Source organism: Canis aureus, chromosome 16 (genome assembly GCF_053574225.1).
Source record: "Canis aureus isolate CA01 chromosome 16, VMU_Caureus_v.1.0, whole genome shotgun sequence".
Taxonomy (NCBI): Eukaryota; Metazoa; Chordata; class Mammalia; order Carnivora; family Canidae; genus Canis; species Canis aureus.
Genome location: NC_135626.1, coordinates 50,392,050 through 50,416,747, shown reverse-complemented (window position 1 = coordinate 50,416,747; position 24,698 = coordinate 50,392,050). Strand labels below are relative to the sequence as shown.

Here is a 24,698-nt window from a genome sequence, read left to right as displayed (position 1 = left end):
TCAAATGACTTACATTTTTATAGATTGCTTCATTGGATCCTGACTTTTGCTTAGTGAGACTGATCTATTAAAAATATTTTTCTTGGGGCAGCCCCGGTGGTGCAGCGGTTTAGCGCCGCCTGCAGCCCAGGGTGTGATCCTGGATACCCTGGATCGAGTCCCACGTCGGGCACTCTGCATGGAGCCTGCTTCTCCCTCTGCCTGTGTCTCTGCCTCTCTCTCTTTCTCTGTTCTCTTTAAAAGGAAAATATTTTTCTTGCAGAGAATGATGAAATACAAGTAGAAGAATTTGGAAAAGTAGTAAAGGACGTGTGATGCCTCCAGGTTAAAAGGTAAATACTAGATTACTTGTGACTGTTAAATTTACTTTTATTGAATGGGTGTCTTTTGTTTTTTAGTGTTTCTAGTTCTGCTAATTTCTGGTTAAAGTGTTGACATTGATCTGTTTTAATTTTTTTTTAAGATTTTATTTATTTATTTATGAGAGACACAGAGAGAGAGAGGCAGAGATGCAGGCAGAGGGAGAAGCAGGCTCCATGTAGGGAGCCCGATGCGGGACTCTATCCTGGGTCTCCAGGATCACACCCCAGGCTGCAGGCGGCGCTAAACCGCTGCGCCACTGGGGCTGCCCAACATTGATCTGTTTTAAAGCAAAATTTGGTTTTGATTAAAAGTTGGCAACTTCCATGATGAAAGAAAAAGGCTTTTTTTCTGGAATGGGGTTTGTGTAAAGCTATTTTAAATCCCTTTTTTTGTTTCCTGACTTTGTGTAAAGTCAGCTACTGGCTTTAAAATTTTTCAGATATGAATATTTCCTATATCATTTTAAGCCTCAGACTTAGGATTCTACCCAGTATATAGGCTTCTGTATTATAAAGTTTCTCAGAAATCTTCTACTACTTCCTTTAGTAGACATTCCTCATGTTTCTTTCTTTGGTTTTTGTTAAAATACAAGAGTGGTCATGTACATTTTGGTAGCATAGGTATTTTCTACTCCTTGACTTCCATTTTTGCTTAAAAGTTAAAAACAGAACTAAAACCAATGAAGATCATGTTCATGGAGTCTGTGTACCTTTTTGTTTGGAAAATAAGTTTAAAACTTTGTACCACTGCTAATTTATTTGAATAACCCACTCAAATGATTATTCGATCAATAAGCATTTACCAAGAAAAGAGTAACAACATAGGTATATTTTTAGGGAAACAGATGCTGAATCATTTCTGGATATGAAGAAGTAGGCAAATACTTTTCAGATTTTCAATAACCACTCTGCCCTGGCATATGAAGTTTCTGACATTATTGTTTCTGTTTTAGGTTAGGAAAAGTATTTAATAATTCCCTGTTGACATATAAATGTGTTACTTGGGTCACATAATATAGTTAGCACCAACATAGTATAGTTAATTAGGTTAGCTGTGCTCTAGGAAACAATGCATAGAAGTAGAAAAGAACACGGGCTATGGAGTTTGTAGTTTGTTGACTTACCACAACAAGAGAGAGATGGTAATCTCTCTAGGCCATCCTGGCTTCCTCATCTTTAAAACAAGGAAGCTGATAAAATCATATTTCTGATAGAGTTGTCAGACTCAGCTACAAAAACACATGTAAAGCACACAACCTAATTATTAGGCACATATTATATACTTGGTAAATGGTAGTTAATTTTGAGATCAGAATGCAGAGCTCAGAAAGAGACTGGTATTTAGGACAGGTAACTTTTTATGAGGAGGAAGAAAAAAAATTTTGAAATGAAGCTTGAAATGAATTGAGAAAAGAGAACAGATAGAGATTAGGTACCTGAATCTGGGAGATGGTCACAATGATTAGGGGGATGGCACCTGTCAGCTAGTACACTATAAGGCCAATAACTACAGGGAAGAGTTAGGAAGTACCACAGTAGAAGAAAAGTATTAATGCAGCAGGCCTTAAGCTTCTCTCTTTAGAAAAGACTGCTTGCAGGGCACCTGTGTGGCTCAGTGGTTGAGCATCTGCCTTTGGCCCAGGTTGCGATCCCAGGGTCCTGGGATTGAGTCCTACATCGCGCTCTCTGCATGGAATCTGCTTCTCCCTCTGCCTATGTTCCTGGCTCTCTCTGTGTTTTGTGAGTAAAGAAATAAAATATTTAGAAAGAAAAGAAAAGAAAGAAAAGCCTGCTTGCGAGGTTGTCTGGCATACTAGAACTTGGTTTTCAAAATGTTCCCTTCATTACTAATGGAGAAGGCTAGTCTACTGTGCCTTGACTGTTGGTGAACTTGGAGGGTCCTAGAAAGTAGACATATTGTGAATAAAGTTCTATGCTTTCCTTCGACATACACACATAATTTTAAGGGATTATGGTCAGGTATATGATCTTGTAGTTTAAGATTTGGGGGGGGCAGGAAATTTTAGTTAATGATAATCAAGGATGACCAATGGTATGGATGAATTTGGAAAGGAAGTAGAAGCTTTTTGGAGTTAAAAGGTCAAGGTCATCCTTATCATCATTAAATGATAATGGGAAATGGGGTTGAGGGAGGATTATGAACAAGATACCAAGATCCTCAGAGATGGTGAAAATGTGATCAGAAAGTAATAGATGATGGTGTCAGGAGGGTGGTGTAGGTGAATGACAGTCCTGAACTGCAGAGGGGAGGGATAAGGTTTGATTGAAGTTGAAACTAAAATAGCCTGACAGCAGCAGCAGAAATTTAGAAGTGTTTCTCTACTTCTTAGTCTTATGTGGAGCATAAGAGGATGAGCAGTCTCTACTCAAGATGGTTTATGCAAGGAAACTGTATTTTAAAGGAAACCAAGTTGTAGTTAAAACAAAGAAGCAGAGCTGATACAGGTTTTTAGGTGCTAGCAAAGCTCAAATTGCCATTTGCAGTTGCCTCCCTATGATGTTAGGAGGATAGAAAGCAAGGCAGGATCAAAGGTACTAAAAAGCTGTGATTTCTATTTATAGCTAATTCCTGATGGTTTTAGTAATAATAGTAGTAGTAACTTTATTGCTATTAATATGACATTTATTAAGTGCTTGCCATAAATCTAATATTGTTTTAAATGTTTTTCATACATCATCACATTTAATCTCCACTTCAACCTTGTGAGGTAGATAGTATTATCTCATTTTAGATATATGACTTCTGAATTTTATAAAGGAGGTAAGTAATAATTTGTTCAAGGTCACACAGTTCCAGGTGACAAATCCTGGAGCCAGGATATGAATGCAAGTCTGTCTGACTTAACACTGCCTCCTTTGTAAGAGCTGGAAATAAAGTAAAATTCCAGATGCCAGGGTACAACTGGATCTTGGTAGAATTGAAAAAAAAAAAAAAGATTAAGGAGTCCTTGTGATATTCATGTTTCATATTTTACATTTCTCATGATTCTGAAATTTATTTTACTTTGATACAGATAATTTTGTTTGCTACCATTAGAGCTTCCTGGTCAAATAGCTACTTTGTGTAATTGCAGTGAAAAATTCAGTATATGGATCGTTTTGGTTGTGCCAATTTTATATTGGCCACCAAAGAAACATGACAGACTAAGGGTATTGTGTTGCTGGACTAGTATTCCCTGAGGGCTGGGTTCTTCCCTGGTATTTCTTATTCTTCAATTCAGGATGCGATAAGAACTCTCAGACTGCCACTGACAAAAGTCTTTAGTGGTAGCTACTGTTGTTTTTTAAATCAGAGGTTAGTTCAATTACCAAATAACTTTTTTCTATTTCTAGAGTTACAGGACATTACCTTAGCTCTTGATTTGCTTGAAGGTGACATGATACCTAGGAAGAACTTAGAGAGCTTTCTAGGAAATATTGGGATTAAGTCACCTGAAAAGGAGGTAGAGAAAATTCTTCAATCAAATTTTGTTTCTGGTAAGCATTTAAATATTACTATCAGTTTTTTTGTTTTGGGTAGGAGTACCTATAAAGAAAGTGTGCAAGGTCTTTGTTCAAATAAATGTGGTTTCTTCTTTGAGCAAATATCTACAGATATTTGCTTGTATTACTGTAAACATCTTGAAAAGGAGCCTTTCCTCCTTTATATCCTCTTTTGCAGTTATGAGAATGCTTTTAATAAGAAGGTTGAAATTTTGCGGGGAGTGGGCTTCTGGGTATCAGTTCCTGAGATAGGTCTTGATTTAGTGACTAATGAATAATTTGGAAATTCCAGTTCTTTGAATAGTAAACCGAGCTTTGCCACTTTGTGCCAAGTGGTTATTGGACTTATAATCTTCTTGGTATTTTGGCTCCCTTACAGGTAGAATAAGAACTAGTATATCTACAATCTTGTAAGGTGAATCGCAAGGCATAATGGGTGAAAATGAATCCAAAGTATCTTGCACATAAAGAATTTAAGAAATTATATTCTGGGGATGCCCGGGTGGTGCAGCGGTTGAGTGTCTGCCTTTGCCTCAGGGCATGATCCCAGAGTCCCGGGATCGAGTTCCGCATCAGGCTTCCTGCATGGAGCCTGCTTCTGCCTCTGCCCCTCTCTCTCTGTCTCTCTCATTAATAAATAAATAAAATCTTAAAAAAAAAAAAAGAAATTGTATTCTGATTTTGATTTTCATACTAGCTTTGTAATATGACCTTGTCCATGACCTTGTCTATCACTTTTCTCTTTCTTCCAGATGACAACATGGTAAATGTTAAAGACTGTATGAAGACTTTGAAGAACACCCAGGAATTTTCCAACTTTATTGGTAAGAGTTTTATGGTAAAACTTTTGAACTACCACAGCACATTCAGATCTCATTCAGAGGTCACCTAGTCAAACACTTGGTGCTTAAATCTTTGTAATAATTGTGTCAAATGTTTGTTTCATCTATATTTGAACATTTTGACTTGTTGGCTCAGTGTTCAGCACCAAGTTTGCTTTAGATTCTTTTCCTCTCCCTGGCCTTCTCTGGGCCTCTACAGAGTGCACATGTGCACTCTCCAAATAAATAAATAAAATCTTTTTTAAAATGTTTACTTCAATGGAAAAAATTGGGAAAATCACAAAGTTGTAATGTTTTCCAAAATCTAAATAAGAAAACTTTATTTTGTAATAATGGCAATTTTTAAACTTTTATTAAAAAAAATTAGTGACCATGGACCCCTGGGTAACTCAGCGGTTGAGCTTCTGCCTTTGGCTCAGGACGTGATCCCAGGTCTGGGGATTGAGTCCCACATCGAGCTCCCTGCAAGGAGCCTACTTTTCTCTCTGCCTGTGTCTCTGTCTCGGTCTCTGTCTCTGTCTCTCTCATGAATGAATAAATAAGTCTTTTAAAAAAATTTAGTGACCAGATATGTAAGAAATATAAAGCGTAAGGCTCTTGTAATGTTACCCTCTGTAAATACCCCTATTAAAGTTTGGTAAGTAACTTTATAGGCTTTTTAATTTGTATTTATGAATATTTGTATATTCTGAAATTATTAAATAGTAAACTACTATGTCCATAATATTCACAACTTGCTTTTTTTGAAGAAATAGTGTATCTTAGATACTGTTCCATGTCCCATTATGTCATATAAACTACCTCATTCTTTTTAAAGACTGCATAATATTCCATTGTGGGGGTGTACTATAATTTTATCCACAACAGTTTTGATAATATTTAGGTTATTGTCAATTTTTCATCATTCAAACATTTTGATGAGCATCCTTGTATGTATATATGTGCACAAAGTTTTCCGGGAGAATAAAATTCCTCAGAAGTCACAGTGCTAGAACAAAATATATGCAGATATAAGATGTTAACAACTACTGCTTAATTATCCTCTGAAAGGGTTGCAAAAACTTTTATCAATAATGGATATTAATTCTTAAAAATTCTTCTGTAAAAAATTATTTTAATATGTACTTTTTCTATGCTTACTAATATAATATTTTAATCATCTCTTTTTAAAGCACTACCTCTTAGATTTATATTTAGTGTTTCTATTTATAATTTAAGAATTAAGTATTTTCAGGCATATTTTGATGTTCTCCTAATATAAGAATTGTTTAAGAGAAAACTTTAAATTTTAAAGCAATTTTTTGGGCACCTAGGTGGCTCAGTGGTTGAGCATCTGCCTTTGGCTCAGGTCATGATGCTGGGGTCTTGGAATTGAGTCCTGCATCAGGCTCCCCTCAGGAAGCCTACTTCTCCATCTACCTATGTTTCTGCCTCTCTCTGTGTCTCTCATGAATCAATAAACAAATCTTTAAAAATAAATAACTACATAAAAATTATTTATTTATTTTTAAAGATTTTATTTATTGATTCATGAGAGACACAGAGAGAGAGAGGAGGGCACAGACACAGGCAGAGAGAGAAGCAGGCTCCATGCAGGAAGCCTGACATGGGACTTGATCCCGGGTCTCCAGGATCACGCCCTGGACTGAAGGTGGTGCTAAACCGCTGAGCCACTGGGGCTGCCCTAAAAATTTTTTTAAATCAATTTTAATTTCATTATTGCCCTATCTTTATTGTTTATTTTTAGTTTTATTTTATTGTGACCAGAGAATGAGGTCTGTAGTAGAGGATTTGATAGTTTCCATGCTCATTAGATATGGAGTTTCTTCATTATTATATGTTTATTTAAAAGCCACATTAGTGGCTTTCAGGGACAGGCTAATGGTAGTACACACTTATCCTAATATTTATCATGGAAATCCTTGTGACTTTTTGAAGCAGCCCATTTCATAATTTTGGACAGTTGTAGAACTAGTCAATTATTCCAATTATTTGGTGGAAATCCTGCATTATAATTCCATTCTTAAACCATATTTAACATTTGGACTCTTCCTCCTGTCAGTAGCCTTCCAGGGATATGAGGAGAACTCTTAGATTTTCTCTTTCACATTGAATCATCTTTTCTCTAGATTCACATTTCCTTTCAGCCCTTCCTCACATAGCCTGTTTTTTAAATTCCTTACCGATAACTAATGACTAAATCATGGAACACCATAATGTATTAAATTATACTTTTACATAAATTAGCTAATTTTAAAGTAATTTATTATACATTTCTCTTGTTGAATCCTGACAGATGATTTTTTAGATATGTGCTTTAGAAATGTAAATGATTTTTTAAAAAGATTTCATTTATTCATTCATTTATTTACTTGAGAGAGAGAGGGTACCAGTGAGAGGAGGAGCAGAGGGAGAGGAAGAGAGAATCCCAAGCAGACTCCATGCTGAGTGTAGAACCCAATGTATGTGGGGCTCAGTCCCAAGATCCTGAGATCATGACCTGAGCCAAAATCAAGAGTCAGATGCCCAACTGACTGAGTCATCCATGTGCCCCTGAAGTTTTTTTTTTTTTTTTTTAATTAAGGGAGATCAGTCATAGATTTCCTAGTCTATATGTTTGATGTTATTGTGCTAAACATAATAGGCTTTGCTGATTCTCTAAATTGGGTGAAGTGAGCTTACAAAAGCAAGGGGTATAGGGAAAGAAAGTGGAAAGGGAAGGATAGGGATTTGAGAACAGTTGTGAAGAATGGAGGATTTTTTTTTTTTTTTTTACTGAAATGGTGAACTCATCAATAGATAACTAGAGAAACTTTAGCATATTTTTTTGTTCATACAGGAATAGCCCACCCAGAATTTTAACAAAATAGTTTTAAAAATAAAGATAAGGGGCTATGGAAAACTATAGTGGAGAATGGATTGCTCTATTTATTTCAATAGCCACATATGGGTAGTGACTGCCATTTTGGATAGGCAAATGTAGAAGAGTCCATCAGTTTTATTGTTATGTTCTAAAGATTTAGATCCATGGGCTGAATTACATGTTGTATGTATATTCTCTGTGTTTGTAGCATTGAATAACATCATCAATACATTGGATTCTATGGAAGAAAGTGATCAGTCTTATAAGGACAAATATGCAGATACACTTGGAAACACCAATAGAATTTATTTCACTGATGAAATTCTTCAAGAAATACTGGATGATTCCTTTGTTGAGGGTGAATTGATTGAGCAGATAACCAGTGACTTGTAATAAGTATTTCTTCTAAAATTTTATCTAAAAGTTTAAAAATATTTTACTAAAATACTAATTAAATCTTAACACATAGTTTCTAACTAAATAATATTTAGTTAATATTCAGTTCCTAAATAATACTATAAATGTATTGAAATGTGATTTACTACAGATCAAATTTAGGAATATACTTTATTTTCTACATCCAAAGTTATTGCATTTAGTTATTATAGTATCAGATTCCTGGATGATCTCCTGGACTGTATTGTAAAGTTGGTCTCCAAGTATTTATATATGTTGTTGTATGGCTTTGAAATGTTTCTTTCAAAAAAAAAAATGTTTCTTTCTATAGTAGTTTCATTTCAAAGTTAATCCCTTTCCTTTTATGAATTTTAGAGAGGTCTTAATAGTTTTCTAGCTTTCTTTCTTTTTAGGCAAAAGACCCTTTGAAAAGTACAAGTTACTGACTCTATTTATTTTTAAATAAATAAACAATAGAAACAATGAAATGAAACAAAAAAAATGAACAATAAAAACATTGTCTATATAACACTCTATATAATATAAGTGTTGAGCTGTTATTTGCAAAGCAATTATCTGACCCATCTAGATTCTCAGTTGCGATATACCCAGATGGATTTTATCTATATTTGGAAAGCCATTTCCTATCTTTAAATTTAGTTTCAGCTAGAAAATAAGATCAGATTTACCTCTCAGGGAAAAATTGCCAGTTTAGATTGTCAAAACTGATGGGTGAGGACTGCCGGCGTCTAGTGAGTAGAAGCAAGGGATGCTGCTAACCATCCTATAGTGTATAGGACACTTCTTCCCCAAATAATTATCTGGATCCAAATGTAATTTTTCTGAGGTTGAGAAATCCTGTTTTAGAGTTATCTTATAAAATTGCCAAACCTACTATTTTGAAAGTACTTTTTAATAGGTTAGTTTTTTTTTATCTTGCTTAGAACAAGTAGAAAAAATTAAGATAAATATAATGCATCTTTATTCTAACCTTTTGTTTCAAGGTAATACCTGGACTCGTTGTGAGTTATTCTAAACTGCTCTCTAACTGTAATATGGTCCATCTATGCAAATGGACATATTTTATTTCTATCACTTGTTCCTTAAATAGATCTCTCTAGCAATTTGCATTTTTTGTAGAAAGTGTATAGAATGAAGGGTATAACTGCAACTTGTCCTTATGAAAAGCTTCAGAATTAGGTAGATAGGCAAGCAGAACTACGGAAGGATGATTCAAACTAATAATTAAACATTTTGTTGAATATATGGGCCTGGGGATTAACCTGCCCTCTTAGGAAGAAAGGAAACATTTGTGACATTAAACTCTCAGCCACATTTAAGGAGCTTTGGAGGTTGACAAATCCATGGAATTTAAGAAATAAGAGGAAGAGTAGAGAATAATATTTTGGAAGCCAGTGGAAGATTTTGAGAAGGGAATGGTCAATAATAAATGTTACTGAGAAATGAAGTATTTAATCTATCAGTTGGCTTTTTTTGAAACTGGATGAAATCAGGATGCTATTCCTTATGGCATAATCTCTTTCTCTAAATTTGCAGATTTTAGGAAAGAGACTTTGTCTTCAAATCTGAAACTACCAAAAGCAGATGGTAAGAACTTTATATGTATATAAGAAAGCATTCTCTATAAAAGAGTTATTTTTTAGGATCATTGCCAGGTGCCAGTGGATTCCTATCCATTTTTCCTACTTTAGCCAAAGTGATATTGTTTTTTTTAAAAAAGTAATCTGATTATGTTATGTCACATTATTTATAACTCTCTAAACATTTCCATTGCTGTTAGATAAAGACCAAAATCCTACGTGTCCTAGTTCTCTAGCATAATTTTCTATCATTACCCTTGCTTTCTGTACTTTCAAATATATTGGCTTTTTCATTTCCTTAGATAATCTCTTTTTCTCTTGCCACAAAGCTTTTGCATATTTTATTCCCTGACCCTCTTTGTCTGGTTAATGTTTACTCATCTTTCAGGTATGCATCAGTTTCCTCTAGGGAGCCCACCTGCTAGTCTAGGTCAGCTTCCTTTGTTATATGCTTTCATTAAATCATATCTCATTCATAGCATTTATTTCATATTATAAATACTCATTTTTTAAACAATACTAGAAATGCTCAGTATATTTTATCTTGTAAAAACAAAAATGGAGCACCTGGCTGGCTCAGTCGGTAGAGCCTGTGACTCTTGATCTTGGGGTCAGGAATTTAAGTCTCACGTTGGGTATAGAGCTTACTTAGAAAAAAATAAAGTAACACAAATATTAGCTTAAATCATCTTAATTCATTAAGACCAAAATAAAATGATTTTCATTAAAAATTTTTTATTTGAGTATGGGAGGCATGTTTTATTTGAGTATGGGAGACCGTGTTTTATTCGTTTCAGGTGTACAACAGAGTGATTCAACTTCTCTATACATTATGTTATGCTCACCACATTAGTTACACCAAATGTAACTACCATCTGTCACCATACAATGTTATTACAATAGCACGGACTATATTCCCTACATTGTGCCATGACATATTCATTGCATAACTGGAAGCCTGTATCACCCACTCCCCTTCGTCCATTTTGCCCATCCTCCTATTGTCCTTCTTTCTGGCCAAAATTAGTTTGTTCTCTGTATTTATAAATCTGATTCTGCTTTTTGTTTGTTTTGCTTTTTAGATTTGACTTACAAGTACAATCAATTTTTTTTCTCAGTCTGACCTATTTCACTTAGCATAATACCCTTTAGGTCCACCCATGTTGGCAAAATGGCAAAAATCTCAGCCTTTTTCACAGCAGTGTCATATTTCATAATATACCACATCTTTTTTCATTCACCTAGTGATGGATGCTTGAGATACTTCCATATTTTGGCTTTTGTAAATAATATTGCAATACACATAGGAGTGCATGTATCTTTTTGAATTAGTGTTTTTGTTGTCTTTGTGTAAATACCCAGTAGTGGAATTAAATGGGTCATATGGTATTTCTATTTTTAATTTTTTGAGGAAACTCCATATTGTTTCCCACAGTGGCTGTACCAATTTACTTTCCACCAACAGTGCCCAGAGGTTCCTTTTTCTACACATCCTCGCCAACACTCATTATTTCTTATGTTTTTTATTTTAGCCATTCTGACAGGTGTAGGGTGATATTTTATTGTGATTTTGGTTTGCATTTCCCTGAGATTAATGATGTTGAATATCTTTTCATGTGTCTGTTGGCCATCTGTAATGTCTTCTTCAGAAAAATGTCTATTTAGGTCCTCTGCCCATGTTAAAATCTGTGTATTTTCCAGTCATATTTTTGATTATTTGATTAATAATTCTTCTCTTACATGCCTGGAAGGGTCATTGGGCCAAGGACCATGTCTTCACTTTGCTCCAGATCCTAGCATAATCCTGGCTTTTAGCAGGCTCTTAGTAGTAGCTAATATTATAGTATTATATAATATTTACTGAACTAGGTATTGTTCCAAATCTTTTGTTATTAACTCATATAATTGTAAATATTTTTGGAATGATTGAATGACAATAAATGTTTTATCTCATTAGTCTCATCTCTCATCACTTTTACACTTGTATTTATTCTGTAGCCATACTACTTGTTAGAATTTATTTATTTTTTAGATTTTATTAATTTATGACAGCAAGCGAGAGGATCCTGGGATCATGACCTGAGCTGAAGGCAGATGCTTAACCAACTGAGCCACCAGTTATTATAATTTAGCCACCTAACTTATTATAATTTAAATTGGCTTTATTTGCTTTTGGTTCCATATCTTTGCATGTGCTGTTTCCTTTCGATACATTTCCTATCTGACAAACTCACATTTTCCCCCCTAAACTCAGCTCAAATGTCACTTCTCATCCCATAAGATTTTTCAGAGTTGTAGGTTAGATGAACTGTCTCAGTGCTTTCATACTAACTTGTGTGTGTTTTTCTCATAGTACCAACTATATAATGTATTATAATTTATTTTTTTTTGCAGATATGACAGATTCAGTCTCTGTTTTCAGGGTTTTATAGAAAAACTTTTTTATAGGAAACTCTGATGAGAGTGCTAACATTTTCATTGTTGGTCTTAGTAGCTATAAAATAAATATTAATAGAATGAATAAAAGTCTAAAATGGTATTATAGGGTTCTTTCCAAGTGAAGTTTGAGATCTGTTGGTATAACACAACAATTTTTCAGACTGTGGAAACACAATGACTTCATTTTGAGGTTGAGAGGGAAACAGAATGGGAAATGATATTGATGAAAAATTAAAACACCCAATAATGATCACATTTTATATTTTAAACTGGTGGGGTATCAACAGGACTACCCCATTTGGTTGTATGGGTTGTGCCTTGCACAAAGATGCCTGGTTGAGAGGGTACAAGTAGAGACTGAAATGCACTCCATATTTCACTGTGCTCTTCAGGCTTGGACCACAGTGCTAGACTGCAGCTGCCCAGAGGCAGGTGTGCCTCTTTGTAATTGAAACATACAGAGGGGTGCCCTTTGACAATCACACAAAAGCTCAATATGGACTGGTAGTGGCCCTCAGGATCAAAAGCTCTCCTCTCAAATTTTAGCCATTTTTTGTTTATTAGTTGATAGAAATCTTTAGACCTACATGTAGAAGACTTAACTATTTTTTTAAAATTTTTTATTGGAGTTCAATTTGCCAACATTTAACATAACACCCAGTACTCATCCCGCCAAGTGCTCCCCTCAGTGCCCATCACCCAGTCACCCCAACTCCCCTGCCCACCTCCCCTTCCACTACCCCTTGTTCATTTCCCAGAGTTAGGTAAAGACTTAACTATTGTTAAGTTTTTTAGTAACTAGACGGAAATGAGACCGCCAAGGCAAGCGAGGGTCCAAGAACAGATTTTATTGCAGGCACCCTCGGGCGAGGTTCCCCGACTCACGGGGGAAAGAGAGTGAGTCGAGGAAGTCGCGCCAAGACAAGGTGGTAGGGGGTTTACATAACGTTGTAAGGCAGAACGGTTTCCTATTGGTTGGCTCATATGCAAAGGAAGGATTGCAATCCAACCAGTCAGAGTGACCCTCACTATGCATAGGAAGGATTGCAATTCGACCAGTCAAAGGTGACTTCCTCCTCTGGGGTTTGAAGGGCATTGGGTTCGGTTGAGGAAGTCCAAAGGAGAGGTGTAAGGGTCTGCTCAAGCTGTCATCCCAAGTGGAGGTGGTGACAGGAACTTCAGCCATTTTGGCGTATCCGCCATCTTGAGTTTCCCTTCCCGCCTGGCCCCAACAACTATTATTTAAGAAAGGCTTACAGCTCATTCAGTATTTAATAGATTGATGGATTCAGATAACTCATCATACTCTCTTTGGCACATAATTTTTTGGTTTTAAATGCAGCTTGAAATAAGTGGGTTGTTATAAATAGAAAATATTTTCCTTTTTTTACAGAGATTTTAGTTAAATTATATATACTTAATTTGAGAGTTCACCTATAATGGAGTTTGAACAGGAGCATATGTGAAGATGGCGGAAGAGTAGGGTCCCCAAATCACCTGTCTCCACCAAACTACCTAGAAAACCTTCAAATTATCCTGAAAATCTATGAATTCGGCCTGAGATTTAAAGAGAGACCAGCTGGAATGCTACAGTGAGAAGAGTTCGCGCATCTATCAAGGTAGGAAGACGGGGAAAAAGAAATAAAGGAACAAAGGCCTCCAAGGGGGAGGGGCCCGCGAGGAGCCGGGCTGAGGCCGGGGCGAGTGTCCCCAGGACAGGAGAGCCCCGTCCCGAAGACGCAGGAGCTGCACCGACCTTCCCGGGGGAAAGGGGCTCGCGGGGAGGTGGAGCAGGACCCAGGAGGGCGGGGATGCCCTCGGGCTCCCCGGGACAGTAACAGCAACTGCGCGCCCAGGAGAGTGCGCCGAGCTCCCTAAGGGCTGCAGCGCGCACGGCGGGACCCGGCGGGACACGGAGCAGCTGAAGGGGCTCGGGCGGCGGCTCCGCGGAGGGGGCTGCGCGGCCCCGGGAGCAGCTCGGAGGGGCTCGGGCAGAGGAAGAGGCTCCGTGCGGAGGGGGCTGCGCGGTTCCAGGAGCAGCTCGGGGGGGCTCGGGCGGCGGCTCCGCGGAGGTGGCTGCGCGGCCCGGGAGCGCGAATCCAACAGCGCAGGCTCCGGAGCACAGGGCGCCGGGACACAGCCCAGGATCCGGCCTCCCCCGGGACAGGCAGAGGCCGGGAGGGCCCAGGACAGCAAGGACGCTCCTGCCCCAGCTGAGCACATCAGCGGCCCCGCCCCGGAGCCTCCAGGCCCTGCAGACGGAGTTCCTGCCGGAGCTGAATCCAGGTTTCCAGAGCTGCCCCGCCACTGGGGCTGTTCCTCCTGCGGCCTCACGGGGTAAACAACCCCCACTGAGCCCTGCACCAGGCAGGGGCACAGCAGCTCCCCCAACTGCTAACACCTGGAGTTTGAACAAACGATTTTGAACTTTTAAAAACAATAGTATTTTATATATATATTTAATTATTTTTGTAGAGATTAAAGAAGCTGCTCATATCTTGTCAAGTGTTGATAATGGCAAAATTGCTATACCTGACTTGGAGCATGCCCTGAAAAGTTTGAATGTTAATATAACTGAGGAGGCTATCAGTGAAGCCCTTAAGTTTTGCGACATCAGTGGTGAGCAGTTTTTTTGGCTTGAGATTCTTTCCATTTTTCCCTGTTGATGAGAAACAGTCTTAAAGCATATATGTGTGGATAAAATAGTAGTCACACTGGAGACTTAGGCTGATACAAATTAGAGCCAGAATAGTCTGTTAATTTAAATATTTATTGATCATATCTATCTGGTCATACTCATCTGGATATATATATGCTTATTTATATAATTCCCATTCATTTCTTATAAGCATGGGTGGAAAATACTATTATGTAATAAAACAAAGACATGACACCAGTAGCTTAATTTTGACATGCAGTCTTTCTTCAGAGGAGGTCCACCTTCAACTGTCCTTTTATAGTACTTGTCCTGTTCTGTTTTTTAACCAAAGAATATACCCAAGCGTCTCTACATTTCAAAACAATTATTTAGTTTTTGGTTGTTGTTTCCAGGTGGGCATGTATTTACCTTTGTTTTACATTTAAGTTCATGTAATATGTACTTGATCTCTTCCTTTATATAGCCATGCTTAAGCATCAAATCAGGTGGGAATACTTCTAGAAGCTGATGAGTTTCACTGGTTTTAGGGCTTTTTATTTGGGGCTTATCTTAACCATCTAGTTGTTTTTTCAATGGGAATCCCATGAGTCTTAGGATTAAGAGTACCTCCCCATCACATTTTGGTTATTTATTGCCTTTGCCAGGAAACAGATTATTATTGACCTCAGTCAATTTTTATGTTTTGATCTGGGGTTTCTCATATCATGGTATATTCTTTAGTGGTTTAGAGTAGTGTAAATTTAGACTCCCAACCCACATGAGATGCTGGAGATTTTTTACAGGAGATTTTCTTTTCCTCACTGCCTCTTAGGAATATTTAGGTCTCCTTTTTGTTTATCTGGGCCAGTGAATACAATATTTTAATCTCCCTTTCACAGGATTGAACTTCTTTAAACATCCCAGTTGTATTTGGTATCTAAATTCAAACTCTTGGGATGCTTAGGTGGCTCAGCAGTTTAGCACCTGCCTTCAGCCCAGGGCGTGATCCTGGAGTCCTGGGATTGAGTCCCGTGTTGGGCTCCCTCCATGGAGCCTGTTTCTCCTCTGCCTGCATCTCTGCCTGCATCTCTGCCTCTCTGTGTGTGTCTCTCATGAATAAATAAATAAAATCTTTAAAAAAAATAAATTCAAACTCTTCATGTATTATGGACCCAAGTTTTCTTTTGTGAATATGCATGAGCATTTAGATAAAACACCTTGCCACTATGGGATCTGATACATATCCCTAAATAGTTGTAGGCTTAGTACTCACTATTTCCTACTCTGGATTTCTGTGCTCACCTAACTTATTATTTCCTTTTCATATAACTTAGTCATGTATTTGTAGAATATTGTAGTTCATACAGCATCTCTAGGGACTTGCAGTGTGATAGTTTCTGTGCTACCCAACTTTCCATTGTGTTGTAAGTTAAAGTCTTCTTAATGTAGTTGATAGTCCTATATTTTCTGCTGTGGTTACACTATTGCATCTTACTTCAAGCGTGTGTATATGTCCTAATAGTTAACATTGTCATGTTTGACCTTATACTGCCTCAGTTCAAATACCATAGCTTTCAGTACTTTCGGCTTTTGTGACCTGGACAAGTTATTTAATTTCTCTTTGCTTTCATCTTTTAAAGATAGGCAGATCAAGCATACACATGTTATGGAATTATTTTTTTAAGGATTTTATTTATTTATTCATGAGAGACAGAGAGAGAGAGAGAGAGAGGCAGAGACACAAGCAGAGGGAGAAGCAGGCTCCATGCAGGGAGCCCAACACGGGACTCAATTCTGGGTCTCCAGGATCAGGCCCTGGACTGAAGGCGACGTTAAACCACTGAGCCACTGGGGCTGCCCTTGTTATGGAATTATTGTGAAGATTTTGGTTAATAAATGTAAAGCATTATAAAAGGATACTTATATATAAGGAACTGAAAAGTTATGTAAGTTCTTTTGAGTAAGAACTCAAAAAAGTTAGCTATTAATATCATCAGCTGTTCCATGGATGGTTCCTTAAAGTTTGAAAAATTATGTTGAAATAGTTTCAATCATTTGAGATAGAAAATAAGGTAGAATGGAATTTTAGATATCATAAATCAGTCTTTATTTTATGTACCAATTCGTGCCAAGCATATCAATCAGCATACTTGATTTTGACTTTTCAGATAATAAGGAGGTGAATTTGAAAGATTTCTTTACAAGAATTAAAGAAAGTCCACATTTCAAAGAGTGAATGGGTAAGTGAATAGTACTGGTTAAAGACAAATGACTAAAATAATGAAATATTAAAAAATTACTATCTAGAGGTCAGGTTTTTACTCTATAGCATCTATAGGTTTAAAAAGGATTTTGAGCAGCTTATAAAAGACAAAGTGAGGAAAATGGGACAAAGTTATAACGGAATGGAAAGAAATGAAATAGGGTTGATGAAGATACATAGGAAACATCTTTGCTGTTATTACAAAGTGCTAACCCAAGAGGCAGTAAGTTTTTCTTCATTCCGGGGGTTCTGGATGGATGAATTAAATCCAATCGGGAAATTGGATGAAGCATAACTACTCTCTATTGTGTCATCTCAAATTAGGCCGCTGGAGTTTTCAGGTTTCCCCAACTGGACTGCCCATTGATTTCATTTATGGAAATCTTAACTTCAGTTAATTGTCTAATTCCTTGTGGTATTAATCTCCGTATCATTCATATCATCTGCCTAAGGACATCATTTTGCCCCTGCTGTATAAAGACTATTGGTTGATCTTTGTCCCCAAAGTTCCTCTCATCATCTTTGAAATTAGGGAGACCATTTCAATACAGGCATCTTTTCCTAACCCCCATGTCTACAGAGAACACCTACCAAAGAACTCTCCACAGATGCAGACACCTCTGTTAATAATGTATTTCTAAATGCTTTTTACATTTTTTCTTTTTTTGCATTTTAATCTCTCTAAAATTAGTACATCTTTGTAACTGGTGGCATTATTTATCAGATGTACATTTTACACTTGATCTTAGCCCAAAGGCTGAGATGCAATTCAGATGTACATTTGTATTGAGATATAATTCACATACCATAAAAGCATCCCTTTAAAGTATACAGTTCAGTATTTTTAGGTGTATGGATGATGATGTGCAACCATCACACTCTAGTTCTGGGACATTTTGATTGCCTCAAAAAGAAACTCTGTACCCTTTGGTAGTTATATCCACCTCTCCTCAGCCATTGACAACCACTAATCCACTTTCTGTTTGTGTTGATTTACCTATTATGAGTGTTTCATATAATTGGGATCATAGACTTTCATGGCAGATTTCTTTCATTTAGCATACTGTTTTCAGGATTAATCTGTATTAGAGCATAAATGAGTGTTTCATTCCTTTTTGTGGTGGGATAGTCTATTATATGGTTATACCACATTTTCTTTGGCCATTTATCAGTTCATAGATATTTGGGTTGTTTCCATTTTTTTACTATTATGGATAATGCTGCTATGAACATTGGTGTATATTTTTTGAGTACAAGTTTTTGTATAGATGTATATTTTCATTTCTCTTCATCCCTATTCCTGGGGATGGAATTAATGGTCACATGATAACTTTATATTCAGCCTGAGGAACTGCTGGAGTGTTTTCAAAGCAGCTGCCTCATTTTACATTCTCACCAGCAATGTACATTTTTTACATCCTTGTCAAGACTTGTTACTGTCTAAGTATAGTCTAGTCTAACAAGGATCTCACCAGGGTTTGGTTTTGCATTTTCCTGATGGTTAATGATGTTGAACATCTTTTCATGTGTTTATTGGCCATTTGTATATCTTCTTTGAAGACATGTATCCTTTGCTTGTTTTGAAATTGAGTTATTTGTCAAGTTGTAGTTTATACATTGTGGATACTACAGCTTTATCAGACACATGATTTGCAAATCTTTTCTTCCATTTTGTGGGCCTTTTTTTCTTTCTTGGTGGTGGTGTCTTTGAAGTACAAAAGTCTTTAAATTGGGTGAAATTAAATTAATATTTTATTTTGTTACTTCTTTTGAAGTCACGCCTAAAGATAATCCAAGATCATAAAAATTTATATTAATGTTCCCTTCTAAGAGTTTTATAGTTTAAGCCTTTTAACTTCAATCTTTGACTCATTTTGAGTTAATATTTGTATGTGGTGTGAGATGGGAATCAATTGTAATTCTTTTGCATGCAGATATCCAGTTATCCCAGCATCATTTGTTAACAAGATTATTCTTTCCCCATTAAATGGTTTTGGCATCCTTGTCAAAAATCAATTGATCATAAGGGTATGGATTTATTCCTAGACTCTCAATTCCATTCCATTGATTTTTATTTATTCTTATTCCAGTACCACATGGTTTTGATTACTATAGCTTTGTGGTAAAGTAATAACCTAAGCAGTAATCTTTAACCCGAGCAGGGCATCAGGATTACCTGTAAGCTTGATCCACCTGGTTCTACTTTGGGTATGATGGAGTAGCTTATCAAACCAACTCTCCTGCTGAGAATAACTAGTAAAATCTGGACTAAATTAAACAGCGTCAAGAACCACAACTGTTTGAAGGCATTAGAAAGGAACCAAAGCTGTCAGGATTTATGGGGCTTTAAGATAAATACAAAGAGCATGACTTGTAGCAGCAACAGCACCTGCTGCTGCTTTTTTTTTTTTTTTTTTTTTTTTTTTGCTGCTGCTGCTTCTTATCTATTTTGTCTCTGTAACATAACTTTAAGTGAAATAATGCAAATTTTGAGATAAATTTATTTGTAATGCTTCACAGTTATTTCAGGGGCCATATATGGAGTATTATGTAGCCAAAGGTATAAAGTTGATCACTTAGAGATGTCAACTTAAAAGGCATATTAGTTAAGAGCATGGGCTTTGGAACTATAGTGTCTGGACTTGAATCCTGGCCCTGCCACTCACTACTGATATATTCTTTAGTAAATCACTTAATCTCACCAATCTCAATTTCTTCATCTCAAAAATAGGGATAATAATGCCTGTCTTGGAATTATTATAAGGCTTAAATAGATGAAGCAGAAGTATTTGAAACAGTCTCTAGCACTTAGTAGGTTTTCAGTAACTGCTGGCTATTATAATACACAATGGCTTTTAAAACTATACGAGTAGTTTCATGTAAAATTCTTTTATGCTGGGGTGCCTGGTGGCTTAGTTGGTTGGGCATCTGCGTTTGGCTTCAGTCATGATCCTGGGCTGCTCAAGGGGGATCCTGCTTCTTCTCCTCCCTTTGCCCCTCCCAATTCGGGTTGTCTCTTATGAGCATGCACTCTCTGTCTCTCAAATAAAATCTTAAAAAAAAATTTTATGCAGCCTAAGCTTATTAAGTGAAAGTGAATAATCTTATTTCTGCTGTTGAAACATTAGTCTTTGCTCTTTTTTTTTTTCAGCTACACAGCTACTCTTAGCTATCACCCAAATTCTCCAGAATGATCTAATTGATGTCTCTGAACTCAAGGCATTATTGATGAACAATGACTTTTGTGCAGCTAATGTTTTACTTAATGAAATATTAAGCAATGTACCTGAACGTGGTTAGTAGTTTAAATGCATTTATATTATAAAGGCCATCATCTGTCTACCAGTGGGGGTGGGAGATGTATGGATGGGATACACAGCAAATGGAAGGCAGCCTGTGGCAGTGACAGGGGGATGACTGGGGAATACCAGTGCTGCTCTGGTGTGCCAAGCCTGAGCCATATGAAACCAAACAGAGGCATAAGTCAGGGCCTAGTTTATCCCTGGAGGTGGTGGTGCTTGGGAGATGAGGTTACTTTGCAAACTGACTGGCATGGACAGTATTCGATCAGAATGCATGGAGTACAACAGAGTCTTTGAGGTCCTTTGCTGGGTGTTAACCCTTTGGAAGGTAAACTATGCTGATATCCAGGAATACCAGAGGATGTTACACATGGTGTTGGCTCAGGGAAGCAGATATTGATAAATGTACAAAATAATTTAATTATTTTAATGACTAGTATTGTTGAATATTATCTTTGCTGCATTTTCAAAACAGTTGGGAAGTAGTCTTTATTTTTCTATCCTCTGTAAGTGACTTTTTCTTCCTCAGATGTTAAGTAGAACTCTCACAGGTGAAGCCTTATGGGCCTAGAGTTTTATTTATGGGAAAGTTCTGGATTATTGATTTAATTTCTTAAATTGTATGGGATTACAAAAAAATACTATATTTTCTTATTAATTTTAGCAGGCTGTGTTTTTATAGGAATTTGTCCATTTCATATGAATTTTCAAATTTATTGGATAAAGTTGTCATTGACATCTACTTTTTAATCTTTTTTGGTATCTCCCTGATCTGCAATAATATCTTCATTTCCATTCTCAATATTAGTGATTTGGAGGTATTTTTTTTCACTCAGTCTCCATAGAATTTTTCTTTTCCTTTTTGCAAAATTGAGATATAATGGACATATAACATTGTGTAACTTTAAGGGTTATAATGCGTTGATACATATATATTGCAGTATGATTATCACCATAGTGTTAGCTAACACCTCTATCACATCACATAATTATAATTTATTTTTTCTAGTAAGAACATTTAAAGTCTAGTCTCTTAGCAACTTTTAAGTATATAATATCATATTAGGTTGGCATAGCATCACATTTCCAGAACTTACTCGTCTTCTAACTGCAAATTTGTACCTTTTAACATCTTCACAACTCACCACACCTCCTAAGTTGCTAGAAACTACCAACTACCAATGGTCACTACCATTTCTATGAGATTGGCTTTTTTAGATTTCACAAATTAGTGATAAATACAGTATTTGTCCTTGTCTGGTTTATTTCCTTTAAGCAAGCATAATGCCCTCAAGATCCATATATATATATATATATATATGCTACATCTGTTTATTCACTTTTTGATGGGCATTTAGGTTGTTTCCATATCTTGGCTTTTGAGAATAATGATGCAAAATACATGGGAGTGTAGATATTTGTTAAATATCCTGTTTTCATTTCCTTTAATATATACCCATTAGGGGGATTGATGGATCATACGGTAGTTCTATTTTTAATTTTGGGGCAAACCTCCAACTGTTGTCCATAGTGGCTACATCAATTTCCATTGCCACCAACAGTGTACAAGGAATCCCTTTCTCTATATCCATGCAAACCTTTATCTCTTGTCTTCTTGATGATAGCCACTCTAATAGGTGTGAATGATATCTCATTGTGGTTTTGATTTGCATTTCCCTGATGATTAGTGATGTTGAACACCTTTTCATGTCCTGTTGGCCATTTGAATGTCTTCTTTGGAAAAATGTCTATACAGTTACTCTGCCCATTTTTTCCATTTTTTCCCCATCATTTTGTTTGTTATTGAGCTGTGTGAATTACATATTCTGGATATTAACCCTTTATCAGATATATGGTTGCAAATATTTTCTCTCATTCTGTAGGTTGCCTGTTCATTTTGCTGATTGTTTCTTTTGCTGTACAAAAGCTTTTAAGTTGGAGCTTACTTAAGGCCTACTTGTTGATTTTTGCTTTTGTTGTTTGTGCTTTTGGTGTCACATCCAAAAAAATCATTACCAAGACCATTGTCTGAAAGCTGCTTCCTTATGTTTTCTTCTAGGATTTTTACAATATCAGATCTTACATTTAAGTCTTTAACTCATTTCGAGGTAACTTTTGTGTAAGATGGAGGCCTAATTTCATTTTTCTGGATATAATTATCCAGTTTCCCAACCATTTATTGAAGAGACTGTCCTTTCTCCATTGGATGTTCTTGGATCCCTTGTCAAATATTAGCTGAATACATATGGAGATTTATTTCTGGACTCTGGACATTTTTGTTCTTTTTCACTGCCTCATAGCCCATGAACATTTAATACCACAGATAAATATTTGCTGATGTACTGTGGCCACAAACCATAGTAACAGCTAAGATTTTTTCTCTTTCTCTAAGAACTAGTTTTCCTCCTTGAAAGCCTAATTGCCCTCCATGAGAATGTATGTCTTTTTAAAAAAAAATTTATTTTTTTTTAAATTTATGATAGAGTGAAAGAGAGAGAGACAGGCAGAGGGAGAAGCAGGTTCCACGCCAAGAGCCCGACGCGGAACTCGATCCCGGGACTCCAGGATTGTGCCCTGGGCCAAAGGCAGGTGCGAAACTGCTGAGCCACCCAGGGATCCCCTGTATGTCTTAAAGGTATCTAGAACTTTAATTTCTGATTATACTGCTAAATCCTGTTTTCTAGTATTTTACTTAGACTTTAACACATTTGTAAGGAGTATTGGTCTATAGCCTCTTACCCTACCCACAATGTGTTTTTTTTTGTTTGTTTTTGTTTTTTGTACTTTTGGGGCAAGTAGAAGCTACTAAAAGGTTTTATTTTTTTATTTATTTTATTTTTTAATTATAAATTTATTTTTTATTGGTGTTCAATTTGCCAACATATAGAATAACACCCAGTGCTCATCCCGTCAAGTGCCCACCTCAGTGCCCGTCACCCAGTCACCCCCACCCCCGCCCACCTCCCCTTCCACCACCCCTAGTTCATTTCTCAGACTTACGAGTCTTTCATGTTCTGTCTCCTGAAGGGTTTTATTCAGAGGCATAACTAGATTTTTTTTTAAAGACAAAGACCTCTCTTGCTGCACTGTGGAAAATAAATGTAGAGAAATGAGACTAATGACATAGATTTTTAATAATGTTGTAAAAACGTAGGTGTTAACTAGCCTTGTGATACATTCAAGAAGTATCTGGAAATAACTGAATGGAAATTGATAATCATATGCATGCAGAAGATTAAATTTTCTTATTTTTTTATTATTTTTTAATTTATCTTTTATTGGTGTTCAATTTACCAACATACAGAATAACCCCCAGTGCCCGTCACCCATTCACTCCCACCCCCCGCCCTCCTCCCCTTCTACCACCCCTAGTTCGTTTCCCAGAGTTAAGAGTCTTTATGTTCTGTCTCCCTTTCTGATATTTCCCACACATTTCTTCTCCCTTCCCTTTTATTCCCTTTAACAATTATTTATATTCCCCAAATGAATGAGAACATATAATGTTTGTCTTTCTCCGATTGACTTACTTCACTCAGCATAATACCCTCCAGTTCCATCCATGTTGAAGCAAATGGTGGGTATTTGTCATTTCTAATGGCTGAGTAATATTCCATTGTATACATAAACTACATCATCTTTATCATTCATCTTTCGATGGACACCGAGGCTCCTTCCACAGTTTGGCTATTGTGGACATTGCTGCTATAAACATCGGGGTGCGGGTGTCCCGGCGTTTAATTGCATCTGTATCTTTGGGGTAAATCCCCAACAGTGCAATTGCTGGGTCCTAGGGCAGGTCTATTTTTAACTCTTTGAGGAACCTCCACACAGTTTTCCAGAGTGGCTGCACCAGTTCACATTCCCACCAACAGTGTAAGAGGGTTCCCTTTTCTCCGCATCCTCTCCAACATTTGTTGTTTCCTGTCTTGTTAATATTCCCCATTCTCACTGGTGTGAGGTGGTATCTCATTGTGGTTTTGATTGTATTTCCCTGATGGCAAGTGATGCAGAGCATTTTCTCATGTGCATGTTGGCCATGTCTATGTCTTCCTCTGTGAGATTTCTGTTCATGTCTTTTGCCCATTTCATGATTGGATTGTTTGCTTCTTTGGTGTTGAGTTTAATAAGTTCTTTATAGATCTTGGAAACTAGCCCTTTATCTGATATGTCATTTGCAAATATCTTCTCCCATTCTGTAGGTTGTCTTTGAGTTTTGTTGACTGTATCCTTTGCTGTGCAAAAGCTTCTTATCTTGATGAAGTCCCAATAGTTCATTTTTGCTTTTGTTTCTTTTGCCTTCGTGGATGTATCTTGCAAGAAGTTACTGTGGCCGAGTTCAAAAAGGGTGTTGCCTGTGTTCTCCTCTAGGATTTTGATGGAATCTTGTCTCACATTTAGATCTTTCATCCATTTTGAGTTTATCTTTGTGTTTGGTGCAAGAGAGTGGTCTAGATTCATTCTTCTGCATGTGAATGTCCAATTTTCCCA

The 24,698-nt window shown here is 36.8% G+C and overlaps 2 protein-coding genes across 5 annotated transcripts in view; both read left to right on the top strand.

Annotated features, from left to right (window-relative positions):
• The window catches only part of EFCAB13 (EF-hand calcium binding domain 13), a 72,341-nt gene extending 52,133 nt beyond the window's left edge, over positions 1-20,208 (top strand). The window contains 9 exon segments of the mRNA XM_077852442.1: positions 263-309; positions 3,605-3,650; positions 3,717-3,860; positions 4,619-4,690; positions 7,780-7,929; positions 9,525-9,575; positions 14,483-14,626; positions 16,814-16,885; positions 20,060-20,208. Coding sequence (XP_077708568.1) covers positions 263-309; positions 3,605-3,650; positions 3,717-3,860; positions 4,619-4,690; positions 7,780-7,929; positions 9,525-9,575; positions 14,483-14,626; positions 16,814-16,885; positions 20,060-20,208 — 875 coding nt within the window.
• Positions 20,066-24,698, top strand: part of LOC144286872 (uncharacterized) — a 112,263-nt gene continuing 107,630 nt past the window's right edge. For 3 of the 4 annotated variants that reach the window (XM_077853944.1, XM_077853943.1, XM_077853941.1), the window contains exon 1: positions 20,066-20,203. The gene's annotated coding sequence lies outside the window, so the exon portion shown is untranslated. Of the gene's footprint in view, positions 20,204-22,722; positions 22,846-24,698 lie in introns of those variants that run through there. The other variant, XM_077853942.1, reaches the window with a different exon arrangement.